The sequence below is a fragment of the Chrysoperla carnea genome, chromosome 5, assembly GCF_905475395.1.
Source record: "Chrysoperla carnea chromosome 5, inChrCarn1.1, whole genome shotgun sequence".
In the NCBI taxonomy this organism is placed as follows: domain Eukaryota; kingdom Metazoa; phylum Arthropoda; class Insecta; order Neuroptera; family Chrysopidae; genus Chrysoperla; species Chrysoperla carnea.
In genome coordinates this window covers 16,498,072-16,517,790 of record NC_058341.1, presented here as the reverse complement: position 1 = coordinate 16,517,790, position 19,719 = coordinate 16,498,072, and the positions used below count along the sequence as shown (strand labels likewise).

The 19,719-nt window shown below is 28.9% G+C and overlaps 4 protein-coding genes across 4 annotated transcripts; 2 read left to right on the top strand and 2 right to left on the bottom strand.

Moving 5' to 3' along the window:
• Positions 1–2,348: 2,348 nt before the first annotated feature.
• On the bottom strand, positions 2,349–4,735 carry LOC123300566 (lysocardiolipin acyltransferase 1-like). Its single transcript, XM_044883153.1, has 6 exons — positions 4,650–4,735; positions 4,468–4,574; positions 3,588–3,789; positions 3,322–3,518; positions 2,762–3,083; positions 2,349–2,440 (listed from the first exon to the last, which is right to left on the bottom strand). Exons 1-6 carry the CDS (start codon positions 4,705–4,707, stop codon positions 2,349–2,351), a joined length of 978 nt encoding a protein of 325 aa, XP_044739088.1. The 5' UTR covers positions 4,708–4,735.
• A 5,012-nt stretch (positions 4,736–9,747) lies between these two features.
• Positions 9,748–13,162, bottom strand: LOC123299720 (regulator of microtubule dynamics protein 1-like). Its single transcript, XM_044882032.1, has 7 exons — positions 12,962–13,162; positions 12,797–12,888; positions 11,641–11,836; positions 11,368–11,557; positions 11,059–11,273; positions 10,766–10,999; positions 9,748–10,127 (listed from the first exon to the last, which is right to left on the bottom strand). Exons 1-7 carry the CDS (start codon positions 13,064–13,066, stop codon positions 10,065–10,067), a joined length of 1,095 nt encoding a protein of 364 aa, XP_044737967.1. The 5' UTR covers positions 13,067–13,162; the 3' UTR covers positions 9,748–10,064.
• Positions 13,163–13,514: 352 nt separating this feature from the next.
• Positions 13,515–13,870, top strand: LOC123299721 (NADH dehydrogenase [ubiquinone] 1 alpha subcomplex subunit 1). The gene has a single exon (XM_044882033.1). It carries the CDS (start codon positions 13,616–13,618, stop codon positions 13,826–13,828), a length of 213 nt encoding a protein of 70 aa, XP_044737968.1. The 5' UTR covers positions 13,515–13,615; the 3' UTR covers positions 13,829–13,870.
• A 341-nt stretch (positions 13,871–14,211) lies between these two features.
• On the top strand, positions 14,212–16,177 carry LOC123300597 (uncharacterized protein C1orf198 homolog). The gene is made up of 2 exons (XM_044883194.1): positions 14,212–14,751; positions 15,842–16,177. The coding sequence occupies exons 1-2, from the start codon at positions 14,274–14,276 to the stop codon at positions 16,009–16,011; spliced, it is 648 nt and encodes a 215-aa protein (XP_044739129.1). The 5' UTR covers positions 14,212–14,273; the 3' UTR covers positions 16,012–16,177.
• The last annotated feature ends 3,542 nt before the right edge of the window (positions 16,178–19,719 follow it).

Sequence of the window (19,719 nt, the reverse complement as noted above, 5' to 3'; positions counted from 1 at the left end):
ATCTGTGTTCTTTACAATTTACAATGGCGAGAACGAGGTTGAAAAGAACCATTTCAGCATGATTTAGATTGCTTGAAATCAATAAGAACAAAGTTCTGAATTGTTTGCAAAAACTTTATTACGCATGTGCATAAAACAAAATTTAATTAAAAACGGTAAATGAATGCTTATCACAAATAAAAAATTTTTTTGGATTTATGGTCCTATTGAATATTACGCATGCCTATAATTAAAATGATTCAGAATTGTTAGTTGAATATCATTTTGCATCAAAATTAACTTTGAAGTCTATATATCTCTTGAGTCTTTTTTGTTTGGAAATAAAAAATAATTTTGAGTACGTTTACATCAAATTTAGAAATTTTTCAATTGAAATAATTGGTTATTAAAATAGATCAGTTAATTTTGACCTGTGACTCAAGGGCTTCTATAGTAACAGGTCGGTAAAAATTCACAATATAGGTATATAGAAACAGTTTTCTTTCTCAAATTGACTCCTTTGGTATATGTGTAACTGCTTTCAAAAAATGAATGCTGATGGTATCATGGCGATTGAAACGGAAATTTGAATTAAAATATTTCTATTATTTTAGTGTATTTTTTAAATTTGAATTCACTGTCACATTACAGAGAAATGGGCGATGAGCAACAAGCGATATGCGACAAAAATATCCAATGAACTGCATGAAGTCCCCCGGTAATGATTAAACAATATGTGTCTGATTGAATATTCATTTATAATTTCATTGAGTTCATTGGAAAATACATTTATCTCATTCTACATTGCTCTGGTGGGGAATTCACCTTATCTTAAAACTAGTGTCCGGCCGAAACAGGAGCCTCTTCCGGATACGAAAATGAATTTTCGGCATCTGTCTTTCAGTTTCGGCCGAAACCGGAACTTTTTTAGACAGTTAACACGTGTTAAATAAAATAAAAAACAATAATTGAAGTATGAGAAAAAATAATTATTTAAAAATGTTAACAAATCATGTTAACATATTTCTTGGAACGAAAATTTGTCAACCGACCGATGAGCGCAGCTGATGATGGCGGATGACACATGAGGGGAGCCACTACGGAGCCACATGAGCTGAGCCACTCACCCGAAATCATCCGGACCACTCACGATAGATTTTCTGTCGAAAACAAAACTAGGTTTTTTCTACTTTATACTTAAAACAATTTACAATCGTAAAAATTCGTGGAATAATAAAAAAATCTATTTATAAACCGCCATATTCCTGAGTATATACATGCGCAGTCAAAATTAGATCACCAAGAACAACATTTTTTAAATAAGAATACTGTTTTTATTATCAATACTATGAAATAGTAAATTTTTGATTAAATTTTGATAGTCCAAAAAAATTAAGGATTATTTTCTCCGAATCAATTTGCCTCCACTGTATAAAAACAACAGAAGCAATTTTTTAAATTTTAAATGTTTTATATGCAAAATTTATACAGATATGAAATATAAGTTGTATGTAAAGATGTAAACGTAGGAATTTTATTACAAAAACTATATAACTTTTAAAAAATAATTACGTGTAAGTACTCTACAATTGAAATTGTATGTTTATCGAATGTTGGACTCGCGCGCAATTTAAGCCATATTTAACATTTAAAGTTGTTGAGACGACACAGAAAAGAAAACACCATTGAAAACTAAAATTTTCAGAAATTATTCTTAAACATGTTTAGATGTCACATTTAAATTTTTAAAAAGATTATCTGATAATTATACAAGTGTTTCAAAAAATAAGTTTCAGACAATCTTTTTAAAAATTTATTTGTTAGCATGTTTAAAATTTCTCAAAATTTTAAGTAAATGGTGTTTCTTTCTCCTCTTTAAATGTTAAATAAGACATAATACGGAGCCTCCGCCATCCGACTAGCTATTCGCATAACATACGATTTCAATCGAAGAATCAGCTCTAACCCGTTTACACATTCGCAGTTACCTGAAGATATATACGAAGTACAAAAACACCTATATGACAAGAAAATTGTTTATACAATTTCTGAAATTAAAGTTTACTGTCATCTATCGAAAGTTCGGTATTGGATGCAAGCGCAATTCCGTCCTTATAAAATTTCAAAAAAAAGGTCTTACATTGCGCGTACAATACCACCCGACGACATTTGACAAACAACATACGACTCCAATCCAGAATTGGCTTTAGTAGAATAGCAGATAAAAAGCAAGGCAACAAAACAACAGCCTGTTCAATTAATTAGGCAACACTTTTTCTAATTGAATGAGAATGGTTCGGTGGCCCGAACTTTCAAACCAAAAAGAAAGCGATACCACAAACTATCAGCCTGTTTCGTTTAATCGTTTTTTATTGATTATTTTGCTTTTTAAGAGCTTGGTATCTTAAATTTCTAATAAACAATCCCAAAATATGTAATCCTAAAAGCATAGTCCTTAATGCTAAAAGTCAAAACATATTTGATCAAATAGATATCTTTCTTTTTTGTAATACCTACACGAAACTGATGATGTAAAACGACGTTAATTTTAAAATATTTTGAAAAAATCATCTTAAACACCACGGTTTTAAATAATATAAGAAAATTTCAAAATTTAAAAAAGTATCACCTAAAACAGTGATTGTTAACAAAACTAGTGTATGAATTAAAACTAAAATTTGAAAATAATAATTTGTTAAAATTATATACAATGTTAGAAATGGTAAAATTGTCCAAAATATGAATGGAATTAATAAATATATATTGGACCTATTATTGAATTGAATTAATTGACTATTTTTAATAAAAAATTGATTTGTTTTTTCAAAATTAGCTAGTTCATACTCTTTATCCATCCACTTTTGAGTTAAAAATGTTTTTAACTCCTCTTCGGTTGATGGTACTTCGGTGGATCCATAACGTTTTATATGACAATAAATTTGATTTGGCAGTGAGCCTTTTAATATATCATGCTCGGTTTGTGGTATATGATCGGCATAAACGATTGTTAAATCGTAAATAGCGTCAAAATGTTTCCGTTTTTGTAATTGGTTAACCAAAAAACAAAAGCCTGCTGTACGGGGATGTAATACCTGATAATATTTCTGAAACAAAATTTATTCTTGTTGACATGTAAAAGCAGTAGAAGAATTCTGACTGAACGGGCAGAAAAGTGAAACTGGTTTTTGAAAATTTTTAGAAGTACGCAAAATATGTACGTTTAAAATTCCTAACTAAACAAAGAGGAAGATCTAGGCTAGTGACGTCATTGTCCGATATCACCATAGAGATACATTAAAAAAATTTGGTCCTTCGAGCCGGATAAGCATAAAAAATATTTACCTTCAAATTATATTTATTAGCATATTGATGACTCTTTTCCAATGTTTTTGGTGTTAAATCTGTACCCTCTGGAAAGATCAAAATTTGATAATTACGCTTCAGTGATGAGATATATTCAACTAGATTTTTAATTTTGCATCGATCTTCATCCCAGCGACGTTTGATATATAGAAAACATGATAATTGCATAACCCAACCTGTTGAATACACACATTTTGAGTTAAAATTAAGAAAAAATTAATTGTTTAAAGTATAATTTCTTTTACCTGGACCAGGAAAAAATTTAATTGGATCTTTCAAAATAAATTTTAAATTATGATTCAATTGATCACTTGCATAGTGTACAATTGGCCATAAAAAATTCCAATCGGTCCTAGTACGATGATTCATGATTATTATAGCACGATCATCATGTAAAATATGATCACCGGTTATAATAAATTTTGTTCCAAAATAATGCAGCATCGCCTAAAATAATTGACAAAAAATTCAATTTAACGGAGATAATACATGTTTTATGGCACCAATATTTGACTACAATTTCTTGTTAAATTTGACGAGATTAAATTTTCGAATATTAAGCTTAATATATCATTTTTATTATCAAGTGCATGGTATCTATTGGTGACTTACTGATGTATGTATAATTTTTTTGGCAATTTCGAGTCAATTTTACTCATTTACCTTATTTGCAAATGCCATAATAATATTTTCATTTGTCAATAAACATAAATCAAGATTGCAACTAACAAAAAATTTTTCATTTTGAAAAAATTAAAAATTAAAATAAATTCATGAAAAATCTTGTGAATAGGGTCATTCAAATTCGAATTTAAATGAAAATAATACTTTTACAATTCCGTATCTTGAGAATTAATGAAGAAAAATTCGAAAGAAACATTTGTGAATAGGTTCATTCAAATTCGAATTTATTTAATGTTTGAAAAATCAAGATATATTGTAAGCAAAATGTACGATCAAAAATAATATTTTTAAAATTTCATCCTGGAAATTAATGAAGTAGCGAAAAAAATTTATTCATACTTTATATCGAATCTCGTCCAAAGGCCATATGGCGCCATAAAAATAATATCCTTGCTAAATTGCGCACTAATAAAATCACATTCAAGGTCAAATCGTACTTACCGTTGGATACAATTCCCAAAATCGAAATATTAAATCAGTCAATTTTCGATAATATTTATTACTTATAAATAAAACAGGCCAAATTGGGCAATAAAGCAAAGCATAACCTAAAATAAAAATTTTTGCGCTAAGTACTTAAAAGCAAATTTCCAAAACAAACAAAAAAACACACTAAGTCTTACCAGCAAGAATACTAGAATACCAAAATGTACAATAAAAAATTCCAATTAACAAATTCATTTTTATGAATGCAAACGAAAAAAACTTATTTTGATAACGAATTTTAGATGAAAACGTAAACGAAAATTTTAATGTGAACTAAATAAACATTGCATGGCAAATAAATTATGGTGGTGGTTTTAATTTGCCTTATATACCCTCTACGGTAAGTTTCACATCCCCTTACGTATTAGTGTTGTAGGGTGCATTTATATTTATGTATATGCTCAGAGCACAACAGAGCTATATTGATTTTCATCACACAGCATCCTTGATGTATCCCTGGACCTGCATACAATGCACAAATATAGATAACTTGTTTTGTTGTTTTTTTTTTTTGTACATAGGTAAAATCAATTAATTTGAACTGAATGGTAATATTTCCTAGAATTTCAAAAAATCAAATTTCATGCATAACTTCATTATTATATATTATTAATATATGGCTTCATAATTCAATAATGTTTAAAAGCATATTATTTAGGACAAATAGCTTATGTGAACTTTTACACAAATGTAATAAACACTTCTGTACCCACAAGTCTATCTTAAATTAAACAAACCGTGATGGATTTGGCTCTTAGAAGCCTTACCAGTAGCTTTCTGATTCTAGTCCAGATGATGAATTTTGTTTTTAGTTGCATTTTTTTAAAAATTAGTCGCAACGAATGTACTACTCATGAAGTTTAAGACCGCTTAATGCATACTTAGAATTTGGAGTAACCATGGAAAGGATATTCTAATGTCCTGAATAACAATTGAGGAGATATAAGGTATATTAAGTGTAGGAAAGGCATTAAATTCGCGGACGACTATGGAATGTGCTGCCTGAAGTATCAGCCTCAACTATAGGAAAGTATCAACCGTAAGAGTCCGAGAACAAAGAATATAAGGAAGAAGAGAAGAAGAAATATAATTTTAAGTGATATCTTTAGTCGGTGTACTTCTCGGGGGCGACTTTTAACTATTAAGTTTGAAAGCCTTACTCGGTAGAGACGCTGAAACTCGTACACTACGATTTTATATTAGCTCTTATGGGCTGTTCTCTATCCTATTCTCTTTGTCCGGAAATTTCCTTTTCCTATGAAATTCACACGCCATGTTATTTGAAATTGTTAAAAATATAGCATCTTTCAAGTAGCGTTTTGACCCAAGAAAACCTGTCTGGTATTTTAATAGTTATCGACAATAAAAAATAATAGTACGGAAATTAAATTGCCCGATAATCATTTGAAATGCCAGAAAAACAGATTTTCTGGTGTCAAAAAGCTATCTGGAAGTCACTATTGTTTATTAATTTCAGAAATTTCTTATAACTTAATGCTTTAGCTATCTATTTTCGGTCTTAAAATAATTCTATTTAAATCCTCATACTTACAATTTTTTATTTTTCCAATACTGTTCATACGCCTTTCTTCAGTTTTTTAAAATTAAGGTATATTGTGAACTATAGCCTCGCCATCTGTGAGTGAATTATATAAGTTATCAGAAATCTTAGTCGGTAATGCTAGTAGATACCCGTCGCTTTGCTGGGCAATTTCTCCATTAAAAGGCTATCACGTTATGGCCCCCACATATCCTCTCTTTATCCACAATTTTATGGATTGTAATTTTTTTTGCGATTTTCTCGATTTTTTCGAAGGAGTTTTCTTAAAATAATTGCAAAAAGTCTATAAGAAATTTTTTTTTATCTCCAATTTCGATGAAACTCAGTATATAAGGTAATTTTGACCCAAAAAGTACAAAAATCGGGTGCATTTGATGACTGGTTCAATAGTTTTTGAGATACGGACTAAAATCGAACAAAATATGGCGATATCTCAGAAACTTTGCATCCAATCATTAAATTAACCTAATTTTTATACTTTTTGGATCAAAATTACCCTACAAACCGAGTTTCATCAAGTTCCAAAACATAAAATTTTTTTGCGTTTTTCTCGATTTTTTCGAAGGAGTACAAATATCCAAATATACATATGAACCCCATTATATTATTAGTATTCCGAAAAAGCACAGCTAAGTTTTGTTGGAAGTAAAGAGATCCTATAGATTTTTTCTCATATCTGATTGTGGTGTTGTTGATTCTCAAGATAATTTTGACCTACATCAAACTAAAGCTTTTAGAATATATTTATATTGCTGCTAAGGAACCCTTATTGAAATAATGAACATGAATTTTCAAAGATGCACACAATAATAGTTGCCATGCATTTTCATTTCTCCGAAAACCCTGGAATGAATACTTACCTACCTTATACGCAGAATACATCATTAGTTCTAAAATTAGATTTTCCTAGAATTACTATAAAATGAAATAACCAAACTATTTTTGCATAAATGTTTTTTTTATTTATCATTTTAAAATTTTATTGTAAAAATCAATAGATTTTCATAATTTCAAATTACAAAGTATTTTTTAATACAATTTTTTTTTCCTAAAAATCCTAAAAACATATTTTTTAAATCATACAATATGGCGGTCATTTATTTTATTTATAATATTGTGAATAAATATTGTAAATTATAGTAAAAACTTTGGTAAATTCTATCCAAAATCCGTTATTGAGCTGTTTTATGGCCATTTCAAGCGATAGATTCCCTTGTTTAACCGAGAAAAGTTTTACGATGATTTTAGAGAAGAGTTGTTAATCAGAAAGTATTCACCAACTAGAAACAAAGTTTTTAAGACATCCAATTTAGAAAATATTATGGGTTAAAAATATTTATGACTAAGTACATTAAACAACTGAGATCGGTCATATTCATCAAAATATAATAAATGTTTATACTCGTATAAACTGAGATCGACTAACCTCGAAGTATTCCAATCAAAGCTTTTTACTATCGATCTTAGAAGTTTAACGTACGCATTCTATATAATAAAAATTTCATTAGGGAATCGTTTTGCCAAGAATGGTAATCGTGTGATCCGGCCATACATTTTTTTTAAACCAATACAAATCATAGCATCAAAATTGAGCACCGAAAAATATACATACTATTTAAAGTTTTTAACATGGTGGCCACAACTCTTCCCAAACGGGAAAGAAACTAAGAAGCGAAGAAAAACATGAAAATTTTGTATAAATTTTTATCGAAAATGACAAGGCATGAAATTTTAGTAGTATTATTCGCTCTTGAATTATTTAATACAAAAATTTTTCTTTATTATTTAACGAACTCCCTATTATTACTAACATTTCTCGTGTGGCCACTCTAAATACATAAGTTCCATTTGTTTTGGAAATTTTTGATCACAGTTATACATTGTGATTAAAAGTATCAAATAAGAACTGCGAAAGTGAAAAATTCGTGAAGTGTTAACAAAAAAAGCTTCCCAGATGAACAATTTGATTAATATTTGATCGAAGACACAAAATTAAAACTTACTTAAACTTAAATCCGAAAGCCTATAGAAAAGCTGATCGTGGTAAACGGTCCCTGCTAATACACTTAAGTTCAATTTTTATTTTATTCCACGATTTTCAGAGTGCTTAAAGAAGCAATTTTAATGGTAGGTAAAATTTTTCAGAATAGGCAATTCAAAAACCTCCAGGAAATAAGACATCACTTGTGCCTTTTTATATACAATGTATTAATTTAAAAAGATGGACTTGAGTGTTATCAGAGAATTTATTACGATCGACTATAAGAGGACTAGGTCCATCATATAAAAGAAGCTTTTAAAATTTCAAAGTCAAAAAAGTATAAAAATATTTAAGTAGTAAGATTTTGAGAATGCTCCAGTACGAAATTAATAACTATTCTCAAGGATATCATCCTGTTTTTCAATTGAATAATTTTTGTTTAAATCACTAATAAGTCCCTGATTTCACAACAGAGAATTCCTAATAAATAGCTCATTAAAATATATTATGTAGGATGTTACACAGAGCCGATAGTTAGTAACAGGATTGAACCTTGCACGACTATTCATATATGCAATCATAGACAGGATGTTTATTTAAAAATTTCAAAATTTATGTAATATTTGAGGTGTTTGATATCAAAATCGATCAGCTATTGAAAAAGAATTTTCTGCGTTTCCCAGTTCATTTCCATGAGAGAGTCCCGTCATAAGTAACTTTGTAGCTTATGTTGAAATCTCTCGCCCGTTAAGAGTTCGTGGTTATCAATAAACGTAAATTTCTGAGGATTTAGCAAATTTAACTCACATATAACACCAAATTTTTATCACAATCTGAACATGAAAATAAAGGGAAGTTTAATACGAAGTTTTTTTTTAAAGACTTCGCCTGATTTTCATTATATTTGAAGTTTGAACAAATATTTTTCGAGTTAATTGTATGCAAAAACTGCTTCAATTAACTGTTATTAGCTTGTTATAATAATACAGAAATCTACATTTATCGACAACCACAAATCCTTCATAGCTGACATTAATTTTCTATCGAAAAGTTGCTAAAACGCGGATTATGTCCTTTCGATTTTTGTGAAAATTTATACAAAATAAAATAATTTTAAATAGCTTTATAAAAATATATCGGAGGAAAAATTAGAGAGCTATAATTAATCGTAAAATAAACATTTTGAAAACATTAAAATCTTTAACCACGTTTCGCAAAAAATCGAAAATCTATCTGATATTAAAATTCAAATTGTCAATTTTTTTTAAAACCTCATTTTAAACTATCATCTAAAAATAAATTTTTGATAGTCAACACCTCAAAATAATATTTAATAAAGATTTTCAAATGAACATCCTATATAATAATTAGAAGACCCAGCCGTATCCATGGCTACCTAGCTTTGGCTAAAAATAAATTCAACCTGTGCGTAAAATACATTTAGCATGTTCCAATATTAATAACTCCCCTATTCTAGACGATTCTAAACGGTTGCTATATCACCAACCAGAAAGTTTCCTCCCACATTAAAAAAAAAAATCTAACCTAATAATACCTTCCCATACAAAAAACTATAAACTGCTCCCAAAAAGTACCATTCCCAGAAAAACTAATTATTACATTTTTCAGTTCAGTAATTCGATATCTACGTTCCCATTTCTAATCTACTTTGTTATCTCAGAATAAAAAATTGTTTACTCCATCACATTTTCTTTATTTTTGGGTACAATGGCTAATCAAAAATTGACGTCAGTACTTTTATTACATATTTCATAGAAACCACAATCACACATATACACTCAAAAATCCTAATAAATCCCTGCTCCATAATTATTTTAACTTCAAATGAAAAAATAAATATATCTCTAAGCATCCAATAAAAGTCGATTCCTGTGTTTTTTTATACTTAAATTAAAGGATTTGCTGCTGCTATCTGATGCATCTTCATTAAAAATTAAATGCAAATAATTAAATTAAATATCTAAAGTTATTTATCAAAAATAAATTATTTTAAATACTATACGATTCATATTTGTCTAAAAGCTTATTGATTTCTTCATCTGCAATTTTATCCTGGAAAAGATTAGAAAAACAAAATGGAAATAAAATACCCTTTTTTATAAAAGCCGTTTTCAAATTTATTTCCTCTATATGTCATTTCAAAAATTTTTGAAGCTGTTACAAGGTCATGGGCCTAACAACTTTTCACTCAAATTTTCATAGCTGATTGGCTTCTCTTTCAGGAAGCATGGACAAATTTTTAATTGCACGAAAAACTTAAAATTGATATTTATTGAGGGCGATATTCAAATGAAAAGATAATAGGGAATTACACCCATTTATGAAAATTGTCTTAATGTCATTATGTCATGATAGTTCATGGCCCTTTTTACAGGCTTCTATTGATAATTGCAACTTCTAGCCCTTCCTGAATAGAAAGAAATATGATAATTTTTAATAACCAACATAAATGGTTTTCTGTTTTATTTCATAATATTGTTCACTTTTAAAACTTTCTGACATATTTACAATTAGTGTAACTATGTTAGAGTAAAATCTAAAGGGTTCTCATTATGTGTAAACCAATCACCTAAGTCGCGGATAAAGCTGCTTTACCCATAGCTTTGAATACATACAGCGGAAATAAACTACCATGGGCTGTTAAGCTTAAATAACTCTCGCAAACACAATTTTAAATACATAAAACTTACAGATAAGGAAACTGTTGGAGCGTCTCTTGCATTCCTTAACCATTTGACAGCTTGTTGATAATTTGAAAGTGCTAAATAACTTTTCCCTAATAATAACCTATTTTCTTTCCATGGATTTGGGGAAAGATTTTCAGCTTCATGAAAACTATTAATAGCTTCTTCATATGAGCCTTGTGGTGGTTCTGCGAATAAAGTTGATGCAGCTGTCCTCTCTAGCCAACTTAAACCAGCAACCTACCGAAAAATAACAACTTGTTAGTTTCTTATACGGCCGATGAGAAGAGCTCATTTACCTCAAATTGAAATCTACCATATAAGTAATGAAGTGTCCAGTCTTTTGGGTCGATTTTTAATGCTTTATCTAAATGTTCTTTAAATGTATGGCCATCGTTAATTTTTTCTTTGGTACTTGTTTGTAAGGTGGATCGACTACCAATTAATATGGCATACCATTTATGTGCATGGGCGCTTTTATCATGATTTAACGCACGATCACAATATTCAAGGCCTAAAACAGAGAACATGGTATTACTTAAGGTTCATTTTTAGCTCTCCTATTTCACAGTATTCCTTTTCGAGCTCTTCTTTGAATCAAAACAAACCTTCGTCAATTAACTTCCATTTTTCTTTGGTATCACTAATGCATTCCGATAAACGGTGACAAGCTTTGGCAAATCGCCAATAAACTCCCGTGTGCTCTGGATACTGTGTAAATAAGTCACGTAGTGTTCTTAAAGCACTTCTCACGTCATCTTCATCGCCATCAAGTTTTCGATCCAATTCCACCAACATCTGCAAAAAGGTCAAACATAACAACCAATTCCAAGAAGATCTAACGCAATATTTTGATTTTCAAAAAACTTTCAAATTCAAACCTTTTCTAATTCGCTATATTTTGATTTATTCACATCAAAATCGTTTTCCTCGTCACTACTCAAATCATAGAATTCATCACTTTCGTAATCCGTTCCAACCGCACTTATATATGCATCACTTTCTGTTCCAACAGATGATGCAGTTTCATTTGTTTTGGCTCGACGTCGACGAATAACTCCACCATTTTGTGATTTTCTTCAAATAAGAAATGTTTCAATCATTAGAAATTTCTTTCCAAAGTGTAAAAAAGAGATCAAATAATCTGTTTACAAAATTTTCCAATACCAAAGAAGTTTCTAATTGAAGTTAGAGCGTTCTATGAATCGTAAAAATCGACACTGCCAAACCGAATATACTTTTTCACTCCGTTAAGGATAGAAATAAAAACTAGAAAGTATCTGACAGTACCGTTCCGAAAAACTAAGGCAAATATACTTAGATTCATAAATCGAGATGATTTTAATATCAAGGCAGTAACTTTAAAGTTCATTTGCTAATGCGTCTAAAGCAGATTATAAATAGTGGGGACTGCAGATCCTTGAAAAACATCCCCTAACTCTGCTTATACACAGTAATACAATTAAAAAATGGTTATAATGTATTTGTCTTCTACTATTCTTCCAGAATAAAATACCGAATGCGTTTCTGCATTCAATACTTATTATTACACTTATTTACATTGAAATTGGCACGTTTCGGCTTTCTGGGCATTCAATAAAATGTTAAATCGCAGGACAAATATTTGATTTCATGGAAATATTTAGGAAAAAAAAGTAAGGCAAATATAACTCATCAAACAGCGCAATTTAGTTTATGCGCATTGCAACATTAAGCGGCATATCTATCTCTTATTGAACTTTTTTCATGCAATAAGACAAAAGTATAGTCTACAAATTTTGGATCCTAATAGGCTAAGCTAAGTACATAGTTGAGAATAGTTCATTAACGCATTCGACGCAGATCGAATTTCGAATTTATGTTTTTAAATTTATCTTTGGCGCGTATTGTTTGAAAATATACATGCTAGAACGCATCCTATTAACAAAATTTTTAATATTATATTGTACTGAGTCATTCCATACTTAATTTAAATAATATTTAACAATTAATTATTTTCGGGGTCACTAATATTTGGATTAATGAATGAAAAGAAACCTGTTTAGTTGTTGTTCCCTCAATAAATCTAATTCCTGTCTTAAATGAGCAAGTTCCGCTGACAATTTATTATATTCTTGGGACATAATCATCTAAAAAGTTTACAAAAAACAAATTAGATTTCGAAACAATTTTAAATATTATGTACAAAAAAAATATATCTACCCTGCGCTTTTCTTGTTTGAAATAATCTATAATTAAAACAGAAGCTGCTGTAACAAGACCAACTACACCAGCGGTTAAAAATGCCCATGGTCCAAAATTCGACATTTTCAGAAAAAAAAAATAATCACGAGGTCTTACTTTACACAGACTAAATGTACAAATCAATTTTTTGTGAATTCAGCCAATTTTTTTAACTACAAAATAGACATTATTTAGAACTATTACAACTAACTAATCACTTTAATTATAATTCGACACGTACACTTTTGATTTGTAAATAAATAAACATATTTTAGAAAGTAAAAAAAAGAAATTTTTGATTAAAATTTCACCCCTATTCAACCGATTAATAGATATCTCTAACCGTATTTTTATAAATTTTTTTAGTTTCTATCCGCAAATATTTTATGCATTTTGTATATTTCAATTTTTAAAGCTTAAAATCAACCGGAATCTTTTGAAATGTGTGAAAATTTACAAAGTTTTCATAATTTTTTTTATTAAAAAACATGAAGATTTTCACATCATTATCAAAATTACCTATGCGCATGCCCTAAATCCATTTATTGTCAAGTCGGGGTTATATAACCTACAAAATTTTTGAGTAATTATCGGGGATCATTTATTTTGGAATAAAAATTTTCTTGGATAAGAATGTGGTACGAAATTTTACCAAGTGCTGGAATAATCTTAGTTGCATTAGCTGTACCTGGATATGCAACATTCTATCTAAATAAAGCAGTTTTTGGTAATGCATTTCGACGAAATTTGGATTTTCGATGGGATCGACATATGATGCAACGGGATGAACGTTTAACTGGCGATGCTTATAAGCAAAATGGTTTAGATGCAATTCCAGATAAATAGAAAAATTTATAATTATTTTGTAGTTCATTAAATATTTGAAAATGATTTTCTCATCAATAAAATTAACTGTTATTTAAGTAATTTGTGTTTTTCTTACCACCAGTAAAAATATTTTCAGCTCCAAGCCTCGTAATAAACTTAAATCATGTAAAATATCTTGAAAATTCAACTAAACTTTACTTAATTAAATCCTCAAAATATTTTGTATTTGAATAAAATATTAAAATCTTTATTAAATGTTATAATCAACATTTTAGTTTTAATATTTTTTTTTTTTTTAAATTAAATAAGTATTTATACTTAATTTTAAGTATGAAAGTTAAGTAAAAATACCTGAAAGTTGACTCATAAATAATAAAATATAAACAAAAAACCATTGCTTTCAAAATGGCGGAAACGTCATAACACAGTTCCAATAGTTTTTGAATAATAAAATTCAATAAAAATGTCGGAATATGTGGCAAATATTGCTGAGCAATATTTTAGTACGCTAAATCCAATAGCCGCCCGTTTACATTCCGACATAATTGAAACAAAAAACGCATACGAAAAATTATGGGATCAGTTAAGTCCCCAGGAACAATCGCAGATTATCAACGAATCAATTATAAAACCTGAAGTGTTATTAAAGTATGGATTGTACACGAAATCGGATAAAGAAGAGAAACAAGTTTATGGACAGAAGATTATCCATGACGAACATTTTGCGTATCGTGATGAATTCTCAGCACCGTTCAGTTACAAAACACAATCTCAAATGGATTTGAGGGTGTTTTCTGAAGCTCCGGTATTACCAGGGAGTCCTTTATTAAAGTCGGATATTATAAATAAGAATGTGAGTTCGAATAAGGAGAAGGAAATATTTGCGGATAAATTGAATATTTTAATCGATGATGGGGTTAAATATAATATTCCAAGTTTTGGTAAGTTCTTTATATATTGTAAATTAATACGAAAATTTCACCCGTATTTTTATATTAAAATAAAAAAACTTTTACCAAAAAGAAAACCGAAATAACGATAATATAATGTAGTTAAAATTATTGTTATTTTTGGAGTCGGTGTCAACCAAGGAAACAACTCTGACAGAACAGTTTGCTACATTAGCTTGGCTGACACCGACTCCAAAAATAACAATAATTTTAACTACATTATATTATCGTTATTTTTTTACTTTTTAGTGCATTTTAATTTGTTTTGGAAAAGTTTTTCCTTTAAAGTCGGTTTTTTCTTTGTTAAAAGTTTTTTTATTTTGTGATTTTTAGTAAACCTGAAGTGCACTAACTAATTTATCACTAAAAAAAGAATCATCGAAATCAGTTGGCGTGATATTGAGTTATTCGGCCTCTTGTCGTGCATACTTAATGCAAATTTAAGACTTTTATGATTTTCACATGGATACCGTTATCAAAACTCGACCAAAATGAAATGGGACCACACGGGAAGCACTAGCTTTCAAATAGATAAGAGTTATCAAAATCGGTTCACTCAGTAGAAAGTTCTGAGGTAACAAGCATAAAAAAAAATACAGTCGGATTGATAACCTCCTCCTTTTTTGTTTGAAGTCGGTTAATAAAGAACAATAGAAGATAAAAGTTCATAAATAAAATTCTCTTTCGCGTATAAATTTATTATTGTATTCCTTGCAAATCTCTCCAAACTAAACCGATTTTCTGGAACCATATCTAAGAACACTCTAAATCAAATCGCTTCACCCGTTTAGGAGTTATGATGCCACAGACAAACATACACGCATAGCAATCAAACTTACAACACTCCTCTGTTTGGATCGGGGGTTAAAAATATGTTTAATAACGGACAAAAAACCTTATATAGGCTCAATTGTATTAAATTAATTTTTGAATTTTTTCAAATCTTTGTGATCAATGGGGAAAATTTGGATTTGTAAAAAGCAATATGGGAGGGAAAATAACATTAACTTCACGATCCCCTTAAACTAAGTTAAAAGAAAATTTTCAACTTTTACTGAATAAATATTATTTTGTCTTCTAGATAACTATGATGATAATATCTCCAAATACGAAGATAATATATCAAAAAATTCATCTCCTTCAGAAACGATGAACGAAACACCTTCGGATACGAGTCAAGATGAGAAAACTTGCCTGTTACCAGCTGCAAATGTATTAAAGACTGGATATGATTTCTTAGATAATTGGTGAATCTCATCGAATATATCGATATTTTTATTATAAACGATATTTCTAAAAATATTTTATATACCTATATTATTATCTGCAATTATTAACCAATTATCGCACTGTATCGATACACGATTATATAATCTATATATATATTTATATATCTACCTCTTTTATTAACGTATTTTTAAAAAATTTGTATCGAAAATTTGGATTATTTTGTTGTATAATTGGAGTTAAAAGAAAATTTTGGCTTCGAATCAGCAATATTGTATCCAAATGTAAATTGATGTTTAAACCTGATGTATACAGACGTTGAAATTTGAAGCAAAATTTGTATTGTCTCTGATTTTGAAATATATAGAGTAAAAAGACTCAAAAAAATATGAAAATTCAGTTAATACCGTCGAAAATTTGTTTTCCATTTTTTAACTCTGGCATTGTCCAAAGTTTTACTAGAAGAATTTCAATAGAAAAAAATTATCAACATTGCTATACTACGCCATTTTGGAGCTCCCGAATTACTTTTTCTGTATTAAACTATAGGTTTTACATCCGTTAATTGTCTGAAAAATTCATTAATATTTGCCATTTGCCACGATGTTGCCTGAAGAAAATACCAATGTATACATTGGGTTATTGTATTTTTTAGAATTAATACAATTAAATTTTAAATAATTTAATAATTTGATTTTAATTTTATGTGTTCTGCCTTTAGAATTTTATAAATTTTCAGGACAGAAATACAATTTTTTCAAGCTGCGAAATAAATCAGCAGGGACTATGCGTGCCTCATTTTGTGGATATCACTGGTCAGGTTAAGTTGTCGACTTTTCTTCTAGGGTAAATTACTAATCTTTTTGTTTTATATGAAATTTTTTTTAAAGTTTTATTGAAAATGCCACATTTACAAGGTACTAGTTAAAAAATCCTAGATATGTACATTTCCGGTTCAATGTGAAATGAAATAAAGTGCCATAAAATATTACATAAGATAAACAAGTTATTGAGATCATTTCTCTTTGAGTGACTCTGTAATGGAAACGTTGTTCAATTTCAAACATGTAAACTTATCGAGCTGTATCGAAGGTCAATTTTTCAGCCCCCTTTTCCTCCTTTTTGTGCCAGTATATTGCTACAAGTTTCTCCAAATTGAGTAAGAGAAAAGAAAATGCTCTACACCGGCTCGGGAGATTATTTACTACGCGGTAGAGAGTTAGAGTTCATAGATTTTTTTCGTGCTGTATCCTAGAATATAACTGTACAAGATAAATATCTTCAATTGTTACAAAAGTAGGGATGAACTTTTCGACAATGAGTAGTGAGTTGATGCGTATACTTGTGAAAATTACTCATCCTTTTCAAAGACGCAAAACACTTATGAAAATAACGTCTTAATTACTTAACACATCACTTAAAATGCTAAGAATAATAAAGTAATTTTACCTGTTTACAATCAAATATAGGTCACTTGGTCAACTGAAAAAAAAATTATATTCAGAAAAAAAAACAGAGCATACAAGTAATTAGCAATTTAGTACGTAATACATAATTAATAATAATTTGGCATAATTTTTTATTTCAAGGTCGTGTAAATAATCGTAATAATATTAATACTCTTGTTATTTATGAAAAACTTCATTTTCCCATAATCTGAGTATTTATTTACTTATATTCTGAGTTATTCCTATAAACATAGAAAATAAATTTTCAACATAGTTTATTGGAATATCATGACATGAAACTTTTTTAATTTAATAAATTTTATAATTTATTAAAGCACAAGAGCCAGGTATAGTATTGAACGGCCATTTCATGAAGGTTGAAATTTTCAAAAGCTGTTGTCAAAATCGTGCTAGACAAATTTTTCTTTAACGAAAATTTTCACAACCAAAAATTTCTCTTTCAGGGAATCTGGAAATTTTTCAATTGTGTTATAAGCTTGTTTGACGAGGCGACATTCAAATAATAAATACTTTTACAGCATCTTAAAATACATAAAAACTAATTCGATTCGTGCGGAATTCCGTAGTGCAGCATCCGTGGCTATAAATAATATAATATCAATAGTAAATTACTTCCTTTTCATATATAGGCAATTTTATTTACAGATATGATATACAAATTGCATAGTGAACAAAATTAAACTTAATATTATTTCTCTAATCTGTTTTTTTCTAATCGGTACATTTTTATACCTGGAGTATATTTTTCTTTATTAGCCATAAATTGAATTTTTAACTTCTTGTGAGTAAAACTGAAAAGAGGAGGGAGAGAAACTGCAGCAGGATGACGGATCGCTGTTGAACCACAGGAAGAGCAGAACTGGCAATAAGTCCGCAGAATTTGAACCACTTTTAATACGGTAAAAATGTAATTTGAAAAAATTGATGGCTTTTCTCTTATAGCATTTTTAAAATCACACATTTCAATACCCCACCCTATACTACGTCTGGTTCTAGACCTATTAGTTTTGTGTGTGTAATTAAAGTATAAATTTATTATGTAAATTGTTTTAACGTTCAAGGTCGTTTTAAAGACTACTAATATTAGGTCTTGTGTTTTATTTATTATTGTTAATCATGTTTATGAAAAGCAGGGTAAGTTTTACAGGGTGTAATAATAAATAAAAATGATTTTCATTAAAATTGAAAACAAAAAATGTTTTCAATTTTTTTACATTTTTCCAAGGGATTCCTCAAGAAAATCGTAAGAATTCGATAAATAAATCTTTTCTGGCATGGAAATTTCATTCTAGGCTAATTTGAACGTTATACCATCGACTAAAATCCATTCAGAATTACGGTTTTATCAGCCTCGCAGATTAGACTTTATTATAAACTTAAACAATGATATTGCAGAATTTATTATTTCATTTTAAGTTTTATAATCATCCAAATACCCCAATATTCCACGTGATTCAAAAATGTTTTCCAATCAACACAAACTGATAATTTATGGATGTTGCATATGCTCCAAACAACAAAAAAAAAAAAAAACCATTTCTTTAGTTTAAAAAAATATTCACCCATAAATAAATTTTCGAAATATAATAATAAATAAATAAAAACTTGTAATTTATTTTTTTGTTTTTCTACGAAAAAAAGTTATGAAATAAACTTTTGTAATCGAGGCAAAAAATATTATAGTTATTTTTTATTCACTTCCATGGATATGGGTATCAAATGAAAGGGTTATTTTTTATTCACTCCCATGAATATGGGTATCAAATGAAAGGGTTTGCTGAAAAGAATACGAATAACATATGTAAATCAGATGTTAATGCATTTTTAAAAAGTAGAAAATATTTATGTCTTTGAATCACTTATACATGACTATTGTAAAAGCTTGAGGCGCTCCAAATTATCTTTGATATTTTAAATCGAGCGGCTCTAGCTTTTACAAATAGTCATGTATATGAGTGAATTTCCTATTTTACAGTACAATAAAAGCTTGTCCTTTAGCTTTTTTAGCTTTTCTTTTAAATCGTAATACTGAACTAAAAACAATAGACATGAAAAAGAATTTAATTGAATATAATAAACTTTGGTGGAATCATTTACAGTGATATATATTTTTTTGTGTAATAATTTAGGAATATGCAAGAATAGATGTTTATTATAAAGTGCTGTGTGCTATTCATTGGCATATTTCCAACAAATTCACCAAAAAACATTTATTCAGCAAACCTGTGGGAGGTGAAAAGCACACCTTGATCCTCAAAATCGC

Coding starts and splice junctions, on each gene's coding strand:
- LOC123300566 (XM_044883153.1), bottom strand. CDS start 4,707: ATGAATTTGTTAATTGGAATTTTTTATTGTACATTTTGGTATTCTAGT. Junction 3,790..4,467: donor TTTGGGAATTGTATCCAACG/GTAAGTACGATT, acceptor CAATTATTTTAG/GCGATGCTGCATTATTTTGG. Junction 2,441..2,761: donor TAAAAATAGTCAATTAATTC/AATTCAATAATA, acceptor TTTGACTTTTAG/CATTAAGGACTATGCTTTTA.
- LOC123299720 (XM_044882032.1), bottom strand. CDS start 13,066: ATGTCGAATTTTGGACCATGGGCATTTTTAACCGCTGGTGTAGTTGGT. Junction 11,558..11,640: donor AATATAGCGAATTAGAAAAG/GTTTGAATTTGA, acceptor ACCTTTTTGCAG/ATGTTGGTGGAATTGGATCG. Junction 10,128..10,765: donor CTCCAACAGTTTCCTTATCT/GTAAGTTTTATG, acceptor AATCTTTTCCAG/GATAAAATTGCAGATGAAGA.
- LOC123299721 (XM_044882033.1), top strand. CDS start 13,616: ATGTGGTACGAAATTTTACCAAGTGCTGGAATAATCTTAGTTGCATTA.
- LOC123300597 (XM_044883194.1), top strand. CDS start 14,274: ATGTCGGAATATGTGGCAAATATTGCTGAGCAATATTTTAGTACGCTA. Junction 14,752..15,841: donor ATATAATATTCCAAGTTTTG/GTAAGTTCTTTA, acceptor TTTGTCTTCTAG/ATAACTATGATGATAATATC.